This window comes from Eschrichtius robustus, chromosome 6 (genome assembly GCF_028021215.1).
Source record: "Eschrichtius robustus isolate mEscRob2 chromosome 6, mEscRob2.pri, whole genome shotgun sequence".
In the NCBI taxonomy this organism is placed as follows: domain Eukaryota; kingdom Metazoa; phylum Chordata; class Mammalia; order Artiodactyla; family Eschrichtiidae; genus Eschrichtius; species Eschrichtius robustus.
Window position 1 is genome coordinate 11,012,089 of NC_090829.1, and position 11,435 is coordinate 11,023,523.

General features: G+C 51.1%; 1 protein-coding gene across 4 annotated transcripts in view; it reads right to left on the reverse strand.

Annotated features, from left to right (window-relative positions):
- The window catches only part of GALNT15 (polypeptide N-acetylgalactosaminyltransferase 15), a 38,782-nt gene extending 34,440 nt beyond the window's left edge, over positions 1–4,342 (reverse strand). For all 4 annotated transcript variants that reach the window (XR_011074275.1, XM_068545874.1, XM_068545873.1 and 1 more), the window contains exon 1: positions 3,088–4,342. Coding sequence is in view for 3 of the 4 variants with exons in the window: in XM_068545874.1 (XP_068401975.1) it covers positions 3,088–3,776 (689 nt within the window). In the remaining variant the exon portion in view is untranslated. The remainder of the gene's footprint in view (positions 1–3,087) is intronic.
- Positions 4,343–11,435: the final 7,093 nt, after the last annotated feature.

An 11,435-nucleotide genomic window follows, 5' to 3' on the forward strand; every position in this document is an offset into this window, starting at 1 on the left:
GCTATTCTTTTATGGGTTGTATTTGGGCCCAGTTTTAAATCTAGAAAAATGGTACAGATGAACCTATTTGCAGGGCAGGAATAGAGACGGAGAAGTAGAGAACGGACCTGTGGACACAGGGGGGGAAGGGAAGGGTGGGATGAATTGGGAGATTAGGATTGAAATATATACACTACCATGTGTAAAATAGATAGCTAGTGGGAACATGCTATAAAGCACAGGAAGCTCAGCTCGGTGCTCTGTGATGACCTAGATGGGTGTGATGGGCGGGAGGGAGGTCCAAGAGGGAGGGGATATGTGTATACATACAGCGGATTTCTGTACAGCAGAAACTAACACAACATCGTAAAGCAATTATGCTCTAATAAAAAAAATTTTTTTTTAATAAATAAATAGAGTGATGGGAGAAGGAGAGTCCTGGCACCCTGGAGGGAGGGTTGTTGCCTTACGTTGCAGAGAATCCCTTGTGCATCCTGGAGCCTGCCAGGAAGGGGCGGCGCCAGTGCCTGTGTGCCTCTGGGGGAGGGGAGTCTGGGGGCTCAGGCCGGGCACACAGGCTGCAGGGACAGGCTGTGGCCAGAAGAGGGCGCCACACCCTGCCGGACAGAGCCAAGCTTTGGGCGGGGAGACCTACCGGCCCGGTTAGCCTGGGACCGAGGGGTTACTGCGATGGGAAAGTCCAGGCAAACTGAGACTAGTTGGTCACCCTGGCTGGAAGAGGCACCCACAGAAGTGGTGCACACACGCGCATGCACACATACACACGTGCACATCACACGCATGACACAGTGTACCCACACATGCACACAGATGCACAACACTCACCCATGCACTTCACACCACAAGCATAACACAGACAACACACTTGCAAAAGTACACACGCACCGCTTGCACAACACATTTATAACACACGGAGCACACACCACACAATGCACACGTGCAGCACACTCACAACAAATACGCATGTATGCAGACCACACAAACACGCCAAACAAGCCGTACATCACAGCACACACACATGCACACAAGCACAGTAGGGGTGCACATCACACCACGTGCACAACATATACAACATACACACATGAACCACACACACACAATACACCCATGCCCTTCACACCACTCACGAAACGCTTGGGTAAAACACACCACACACACAAGCACATCATACATACCATACATGTGCACACAGTCATGACACACGCACCACAAAAACATACAACCCAAGCACCACATGACAACACACACAGGCACAATGCCATGTGCACAACATATATGATACGTGCACGTGTCACACAATCATGATGCATACACACATGAACATTGACATATCAACAACACACATGCACACATGACAAGACACCACACAGCTCGCACCCGTGCACATCACATCACAGCATACACAGGCACCAGGCACACGGGCACCACTAACACACTACACACAACACACATGCACAGCATCCATTTGACACACGCACAACACAATTCACCCACACTTGCACGATGCAGACACACAGAGTCACACACACACACTCACAGCTTTGGGAGCCAGAGACTCTTGATCGAGACCGTGTGCCTGGTTGGTAAGGCATCCTTGCTCTAGGCCAATGAAAAGATGTACCAAAAGAATTGGGAAATGATATATTGATTCATTCAGCAATCGTTTCTTTACTGTGTGCTGGGACTATAGGTTCACTGCATGGCAAGGGAAGCAGGCACTGAATAAACCAATACATCAATGACCATTTAGCTTCGGTTGTCATGAGTGTTACGAATTAAGGCTGCAGAGAGCACAAAACTGTGATGAGGGGGCGGGGCCTGGATGGGTCTGGGAGTTGCCTGAAAAGAGCTGTTTCAGCCAAGACCTGAAGTCGGAGCATCAGGGCTGGGGCTATGGTGACATGGGTGAGGCCCTGAGGTACACAGTCTAAGGAGGCTTCACCCTCCAGGCGACTGCGTCTGCATGCCCCTGAGGGTGAGTGGCTGAGTGGCCAGGCTCAGGGGAGCCCCAGCAGGGATCTGAGGAGTATGAGGTCCTGCTCCCAACTGCTGCTTCACTCCAATCCTCCCACCCAGAGGGCTGGAGGATGGCTTTGCTTCCCGGGAAACTCTGGGCTCTGGGAAGAGCTGTGATTATAGGGAAGGGACCTAGTCACCCAACTACCCAGCTGCATTGCCCCTGGATGCTGGTAACCAGACCCCTCCTCTGGACCCGCCATGGTAATGGTGGGGAGGGCAGGGGGTCCAGGACGAGCCCACCGTTTCCCTGGGCACAGCCTGTATGTCATCCTACTTCCCAGCTTGCCTCCTGGGGGTGGGGCCACCCCGCCAGGTCAGGCTGCATGAGTGCAGTATTCTAGATCCTGGGTCCTGGACCTGTCCCCTTAGTTTCGCCGACTAAGGAAGGGGCGTAGAGTGGGGGGGCTCAGGCAATTTGGAGCAAATCCCTGCTTTGGCACCTGCTAGCTGTGTGACTGTGGGCAAGTCACTTGGCTTCTCTGTGCCTCATTTTCATACGCATAAAATAGGCATGATAGTAGTGCTAGCACCCATCATTATAAGTTGTAAGGATTTTTGAGTCAATACATGAAAAGCTCTTTGATTAAAGTCGGGCACATGGCAAGAGCCACATAAAGGTTAGCTGAGATTGTTACCTTCATCCAAAATAAAAGTAAACCCAGCAATCATAATATTAAAATGTGCCAGAACTGGAAGTGTCTTGGAGAACATCCACTCTAGGCCCCTCTGGGTTATAGAGATAAAGCTGTTTGACCTGACAATCCACGGAGACAGAGGACTAGAACCCAGGACGGGGAGAGAAGGGACAAGGAAGAGTTCCTCCTTTTCTGTCTCTAGGACGGGGGTTCTCCCCTGGAGGGCTGGTTAAAGACAGATCGCTGGACCCCACCCAGGGCTTCTGCCTCTGCATCTCTAACACGTCCTCAGCGGATGCTGCGGCTGGGCCAGGGACCACACGTGGAGAAGCGCTGCCCTAAGGCAATGGAAGCAGAATGCAGAAAGTCTGCATCCCTGAGTTTGCCGGTTGCCCTCCAGGAACGGGGGAAGGAGAAGCAAGGGCCTACTTACAGCGGATGCCGTACCTCCGGCAGCGCCCTCTGCAGGGGGATGCGCGCACTGAGCGCCTCCTCCAGGCTGAGCGAGGTCAGCGCCTCTTCTTCAGATGCCTCCGCCGCATCCTCCTCCTCGGCCGCCCAGTCCCTCTCTGGGGACTCGTCCGGCCTCCTGCTCAGCCGCTTGATGAGCTGGTAGCTGCCACCTCTCCTGCCCTGGCTCTGGTTCCCTCTCGCCCTGGGAGAGGCCACAGCCACCAGGAGCTGATCCTCCCGCAGCGAGATGAAGGGCGGCAGGTCCTCCAGGGGGCCGTACTCTTGGTCCTCGTCCTTGGGCTCCAGCGCCCACTCCTGGGATTCCCCGAAGTCCAGGCGGTACCCGGCCTCGGGGCTGTGCTCGGCGACGCGAGCTGGGGCAGCCTGGGGCAGGGCCGGCGGGGGAGGGCGCAGCGCGGCCAGCATCAGCAGCACGCATCCCAGCAGCACGAGGAGCAGCAGGAACTGCGGTTTGCAGGGTCCACGCCTGCACCGCTTCCTTACCAGCATGTGGCTGGAACTTGCCAGACGCAACAGGTCATGTTCAAATTCACTGTGTCCTCCTGCCCCGGGTTCCTCCGAGCTGGCAGCAGAACCGGGCTTCCTGGGTCCACCTGGAAGTTTTTTGTGCCGGTCACTTAACCTGCTCCTTTTTTCCCCGGCTGACATTTGCCAGCAGCGTGTGTAAGACCGGCTTCCACTCACAGTCAGAAAGCCACGGACCCAAGTCCCAGCCCAGGTCCTCTCTGAGCGGACGTCTTTAATTGCCTTCCAAAAGCCCGTTCACAGGGACTTCAGACTGAACTGTTTGCGCCTCCCTCCACCCCCACCCTTTGATGCCCTTTTCCTCTTTGGGAAAAATAATGATTCCTTTCTGCTCAGGGGTCTAGTCCCACGCGTTTCGCTTTCCCCCCCCCCCCTTGCACGAATTGTCAGGCTGCTATGAGATGTCTGGGGGTAGCCGGTGGGTCCTCAGTCTGGCAAAGCTGACAGCCGTCCTCTTTTGGACCCTGCAGGTCGGGTCAGCTCAACAGATGTGAAGCCGGCAGCAGCCTAATTTCCTTTCACACATAGCTCCCCGCTCAGCCGGCCCGAGAAGGTCTGCCAGACGCGACAGGCATGCGCCTTGCTCCTGGTCCTAATGCCCTCACTGTTCCCAGGCTTTGTGCAACCCGAGGAACACGACTCCGGGGAAAACAAACGCCGTCACCGCTAGGACCAAACCCAACAGGAACATCCCAGGAGTTCTGATTTGAATCTCCTTCACAGGAAGGCTTCTTTCCCCACCCAAAGGGGCGGGAAAGAGTATTCCCTCCCAATTTCCGGAAGGCTGTACCTGGGATGGAAATGCAGGGAGCTCGCTGGCTATTTGCACACTCAGCCTCCCACAGGTGGTGCTGTAAAGCTAGGCTGGACCCTCCCTCCCTTTCTGAGGACCACCGTCCTCATCCTTCTGAAAAGGAGTGGAGCTGGGGGAGATGCTCTTGTCACAAGCCCCTCTTGCCGACAACAGCATCTGAATGCCTGCTCTGCACTGGCCTCTGAGTAGGTGGGGGGTGGGGGGCTGGGCAGGGGTGGGAGTCGGAAGAAGAGGGGCATGCTCCTTCAGTTGTAAATGTCCTTCATTCAACCAATGAATTTTGATGAGCACTCACTAGGTGCCAAAACTATCCTGGAGACTGGGGTAAAGCAACGAATGAAACAGCAAAATGTGTGCCTCGTGGAACTTACATTCTAGTGGGAAAGACAAACAAACAGACAGATAATTAAAATATACAGTGGGAGGCACTTCCCTGGTGGCGCAATGGTTAGGACGCCACACGCCCAATGCAGGGGGCCTGGGTTCGATCCCTGGTCAGGGAACTAGATCCCACATCCATGCCTCAACTAAGGAGCCTAAAAGCCACAACTAAGGAGCCTGCCTGCCGCAGCTAGGACCCGGTGCAAACAAATAAATAAATAAATATTTAAAAAAATAATAATAAAAAAATAAAATATACAGTGGGAGAGACAGTGATAAGGGCTAAGGAGAAAAATAAAGCAGGGACGGGGGCTGGAGAGCAGGGGCTGGGGTTGACAATTGACGCTGAGTGAGGGAAGGGCTCTCAGAAGCATTTGTGAAGGAGGAGGACCGGGCAGCTCAGTGGGGTGAGCATTTGGGGCAGAGAGCACAGCAAGTACAAAGGTCTTGAGACCAAGAGCATGCCTGGCCTTTTGAGGACCCGCAGAGGGCCCGTGTGTCTGGAACAGAGTGGGCAGGGTGGGAATGGAATGAAAGAGGTAAGATGGGGATTACTTAGGACCTTGGGGGGCTAAGGTCGGGATTTTGGCTTTTCCTCTGAGTAAGATGAGAGCCCTTGGAGGGTTGTAAGCAGAAGACAGACACAGTCAACTCAGATGTTAACTGGTCCACTCTGGCTGCTATGCTGAGGTTAGACAGTGGGGGAGAACAGGGCAGAAGCAGGGAGACCAACTGAGGTGTTACTGCAGTGAGACATGATAAGGGCATCACTGGAGGTGGGGTAGTGAGAGAAAGATGAGTCAAGGATGATTACAAGTTTTTGGTCTGAGCAGTTGGAAGAATCAAGTTGCCATCAAAGGAGATGGGGAAGGCTGGGAGCATGGAGAGGGCCGTGAAAGCAGTGGTTCCATTGGGGACACGCATAGTTGGAGATGGCGTTTCAACAGCCAAGGGGAGGGGAAGGGTGGGCAGCTGGGTATATGGATACATGGGGATATATGATAGCTGGAGGTCAGAGGACAGGTCTGGCCTGAAGATAAACAGCCAGACGCCAGCAGCACATAGATGATGCCTGAAGATCCTGGAGGGAGTGATGGAGACGGGAGAGAGGAGGGCAGCCAGCAAGCTCAGAGACCTCGGGCATCAGGTGGACAGGATTGATGGAGGGTGGGTAGCTGGCACCATGAGATGCCACCCTCCTGATGTCTGAAGAGGAACCAGGAGTGGGGTGGGGAGGGCTGTCACTGCAGGGTTCCTGGATGAATTGCTCATTGTTTCTGATTTGATTTTAATCTTAAATTGTGAGCATAAACATCTCATGGGAAAAAATATTTTTCCTTTGGATTCAGTTGCTGCTTCCAGCCTGTGTGTGTGTGTGTGTGTGTGTGTGTGTGTGTGTGTTCACATTTGTTTTCCCTGAAGCCACTCAGAGTCAGAGGTGAAAGAGTGGGTCCTAAACAATTGTTCTCGACAGCCCAGTGTGGCGCCCGATGGACAGCTCATAGGAATTGCCAGATTGGACTGTATTTTCCAAATCCCACATTGGGATGTCCTGGGGGTGGGAATTGTATGACTTCCAGGTTTAAGAGGTAGGTGTTCTGGGAGACGTGGTTTAGAATGTAAGGACATCTGGGGGTTAACGAGAATGATAGGATGGAGAGTTTTGATTGCAGGAAGCTTTCGGAGATCTAAGGGTGCACAGTCTCCACCCTCGGGCAGAGTGCCCTCCTCCACCGTCTCCGGTAACACTGGCCTCCAACTTGCCAGCCTCGTCCCACCTCAGGGCCTTTACCTGGCCTTCCCTCTGCTTGATGGCTCTTTCCCCAGAAGCCCAGCCACACGGCTCACTTCTCCACTTTGATGTCAACTCCAAGATCGCCTATTCAGGGAGAGCTCCCCAACCCACCTTTTCCCATCAGAACCCCTCCATCCACATGTGGCATTGTCTGTCTGCATCCCCTCTGCTTTCTCCATGTCTCCGGGGCTCTTCTCAATACTCGATGAGTAAGATGCTCATCCGTGTCACTTCTTGATCTGTTTCTATTCATTTTGCTCCTCATTATGAGTCATCTTTTACTGCTTCTTTGCATGCCTAGTCATTTTAAATTTGATGCCAGATGCTGTGAATTTTATCTTGCTGGATATTGGATATGTTTGTATTTCTAAAAATATTGTTGAGCTTTTTTTCTGGAAGGTCAAATGGTTTGATCTTTGAGCAGTCTTTAGCTAAGGGCCAATTTTCCCCCACTTACTGAAGCAGGACCTTCTGAGTACTCGGCTGACGCCCCGTGAATTACGAGTTTCCACTCTCGCCGGTGGGAGCACTGACTATTCCCCACCCTGTGTGAGCTCTGAGGATCCTTCCCTCTGCTCCTTTAGGTGGTTCTTTCTCTGGCCTTGAGTTGTTTTCCCACAGGCATGTTCTGATCAGAACTCCTGTGAAGACTCGGGATCCTTGCAAATCTCCGGAGCTCTCTGTGTGTAGCTCTCTGCTCCCCAGGCCTCTGCTTGGCATGCTCTAACCCCCTCGGCCTCCCCAGTCTCCCAGTTCTATCTGCTCAAGTCAGGGCCACACCCCGCTCCACCTGGGATCCCCTTCCTGCGCTGTAGCCTGGAAACGGTCTCCAGGCAACACACTCAAGGTCTCACGTCATTTGTTTCCCCTCTCTCAGGGATCGCTCTCCCTGTTAACTAACGACAATTCCTGAAACTATTGTTTTATATTTCTTCCAGGGTTTTTAGCTGCCTCTGAATTACTTGAGGGGGAAAGCACTTCTGTGATGTTGTCTTCATTTGGAGTCCCCTAGTAGCGGGCTCTGGGGTATAGTTGATCCTGATGCGTTCTGGTTTTGTGAATTTGCCTACTTGCTACCATTTATTTGTAACCTCGAAATTAATACCTGTGTCACTTTCACAATCATTTGTGGACGAGTGCAGAGTGGCAAAAATGTTGACTTATGTGATGTGCTCATTCCCAGCTGAGGTCACACAGGTGACAACTCTGACCTTGTTCCAGCTCTCGTATTATAATCAAGTATCCTGTTCTATCTAGTGCTATGTTTACACATTTTTTGTGCTTTGTGTTGGTGATTTTGCTGTTTAAAATGGCCCCCAAGCCTAGTGCTGAAGTGCTGTCTAGGGTCGTAAGCATAGAAGGCTGTGATGAGCCTTACGGGGAAAATGCACTTGTTAGATGAGCTTCATTCTGGCGTAAGTTCTAGTGCTGTTGGCCACGAGTTCAATGTTAATGAATCCACAATATATATTAAATATTAAATATATTAAGGTGTCTTTGAACATAAACATAAAACAAGGTTATGTATTGATTGGTTGACCAGAAGACCAGGGAGCAGTGGTTCTGTATTTGCTAATTCAGTATTCATAGCAACTTTGTAGAACATCACTCCTACGAAGTCTTGTTACTGTACAAAAAAACTGAACAAGTAGTTTATTCATGGAGGGGAGAGGGGAAGAGAGATAGGGAAGGTAAGGCAGCCTTTGAAGAGCATGTCATCAGGGCAGCTGTTACTGTGGGTACCTAGAGCTTTATATCATTGGAGTTGCTTGGGAGCCACAGTAGAGCATGCCTCAGGGTGATCACAACCAAGGGAGAGGGGGTTGGGGTATTTATGCACCAACCCCCCATCAGCTGAGGTCTGCTGGGGAGGGGCACTCAGGGCCTGCTGGGGAGCAGACAGAGGCCCTGACTGCCAAAGGAAGTGCTCAGGCAAAGAGGTACAGACGCTGGTGATTGAAGTCCAGCCTGGGTTTCTACTACAGGGGGAGAGGCTCCAAGCATCTGCTGCAGATGGCATGGCCAGGGCTTGTAAACTCAGATGCCTCCAGAAGCCAGGCAGGTAATATAAGCAAAAGCACTAGGCTGAGGGGGGCTGCAGGAGCCGAGAGTTTCTCTCCCTGTCTAACAAGAACAGCTGTTCCTCGGCTATGGCCAATTTTTGCCATGCAGGAAAATAGGCCGAAACTTGCCAAATCTTCTGGTTTTTCAAGAAAAGTGGGAAATTCAGATTTTTTTAAATGTGAAATCCTAAATTTGTAAAAGCTGGCAGTGAATTTAAAAACTTTTAAATACACCGTGAAGGCCAAACAAAACATGGTGGCAGGCCAACTTCAGCCCACGGACCACCAATCTGCAATCTCTCTGATAGAAGGTGCCCAAAATCCCACCTGTTGGGTATGAGCCTGGAGAAAATGGACTGTCATCTCCTGTGCACACTAAGCCTTCTGGGAGTGCCAAGAGATGCCTAGAAGTCTGCCCTGACATCCACGTGGCTAGGTGCCCCTGTGTCTGTCCAGTGAGCTCACCTCACTCTCTTGCTTCGAGGTTTATTAGAAGTCCAAGGACCACCATTCCTTGTGGCTACAGGAGTTCTCCAGCGATTTCTTGTCACTGTTTGGGCATTTTTCCTCCCGTGAGAAATTAGCTGAGCCTCCTGGGCTATTCGTTTGGCATCTGCTCATCTGCACAGCTGGTCAGCCCACTCCATCACTAAGAACAGGGCTGCCTGCCCAGCCTTCCACCTGCACACAGACTAGAGATAGTCAGAGGAGCTTGCAAGTCGAGTGGTAGTGTGTGGGGAAGCAGGGCCCAGGGAACTGGCCACCATCTGGCATTTTCTGCAACACAGAGGGAGGGAGAAGCCAGTGACTGTGCTCCCAGGGAATGGCAGAGCACCTGTCAGCCAGGGGTCAGGAGTCAGCCAGGGAAACAGATCCACCAAGAGACATAAATGGGAGATACATGACTTGTTACAGAGATATGATCTCACATCATCATGGGAGCTGGCAAGCGGTCTCTGCAAAGCTGTTGTCTTCACATCTGATGCTGAAGCTTGAAGTCCACAAGACAGGCAGCTACGAAGGAAAGATAGATACAAAGTTGGGGAAATCAAGAACAAGCTGGAACCCATAAGTGTGAGATGGAACCCCACACTGATGGACTAAAATCCGTGTTAATCCTTGCTGCCTCTATGTAAGTGGTATGGGTATCCTGCAGAAGCCAGGGTCCTTTGGTGTGGAGCTAAACGCAGACCCCTGGCCCAGACATAGGAGCAGAACTGAAGGAGCATTCAGGGGAAGTTCTACCGCTTCCCGCCAATGAGCTGAGTCAGCAGATCAGCAACATTATGTAGTATGAGCTACAGAATGTCTGTTGCTTCCCTTCTGCCCTTCCAGATTTCCCAAGAATCACTCTTGTGCCCCACTGTGGAGATACTAGAACAGCTCTGTCTTCACTTCTGGGGGTGCCTGAATGTCTGACTTTTGACGTATGACCAAGATAAAGGCAATGGGATGTGTGGTATGCTGTCTGAGGTCTGAAACTCTCCCGGCAAGCCTCAGGGTTGTCTTCTTTACTGGCGGTTTGCAATGGCCTCCCCAGTTTGAGAAGCCTGGCTGGATGACTTAAAGAGCCACTTGGTTGGCTCTGCCCCCTCCTTACTCACGCCCACCAATAAATCCTACTTTCCTGTCAAAGAAAAAAAAAAGCCACCTGGCTCTTTTCAGTGAGTTCTCCTAAAGCCAAGGTTCCTCACACAGATCTCGGCCGTTCAATCCAGAGATTCAGTGTGGTCCGTGTGGACAAATGTTGGGCCCCGATGCACACATTTTGTCTCTCAGAAACTACACTGTTCCCCTGCATTCTCTTTCTCTCCCTCCACTGGACCTTTCACCTTTAAATAAAAGTCTTAACGTAAGTATACTCTGTGGAGTCTGGAGAATCCATTCAAATATCTGAACTGGGGAAAACAATATAACCAACCCCACTGAAAATGTGTAAAAAAGAGCATTCTGGGAAATGTAGGTCAGTCTAGCTAATTGATATATTATGAGGTCATCAAAATGTCCATGGGCCTCAGTGCTCTGTGGCCACTATCTTGGTATAGGGAAGTTTGCTCTTGGTGTCAGGAACAAGCTTGGCAGACCTAGGTCTTTCCAAAGAAATCATTCCACAGATGCCTGGGGAACCAGAACAGACAGATTCTAAGAGGAAACAAAGACTTGCTGATTTCTTAAGATCCTCCCTTCTTGTGATTCTGCAGCTAAAACCTTATGTGGTTTCTTGCTAGTTTTCCAATGATAACGGAAAGAGAATGCAGAAGGGAAGGTCTGATTCCTTTTGGGAAGGATGCTCTAGAAAGAGCCAGGAAGACATAGATGAGAAAACTAGAACTGCCAAGAGCGAGTTACAACATGGCAGATTTGGGCTCAGTCAACGGGAGGACTTTATAACATTTAGTGTAAATGTCCAATAGCTGAAGGGATTGCCTTGTGAGGAACTGAGTCCAACTTTTTGACCTGTTAGCTTTAGGCAGAGATTTAATAACATCCTTCCTTCCTCCTTCCCTCCCTCCCCCTCTCCCTCCCTTCCTTTCTTCTTCCTTCTTTTCTTCCTTCCTTCCATGCGACTGTCCATCCAGTAAATTTTCTCTGAATGAAATCAGTCAACCAACATTTATTGAATACCTATTATATGCCAGGTGCTGTGTTGGGTTCTGGAGTCACAGCCCAACAGGGAAGGCAGTTGGGGTATTGACCACCTGCTGTGTGCTGGGCACTGCTTGAGGTGC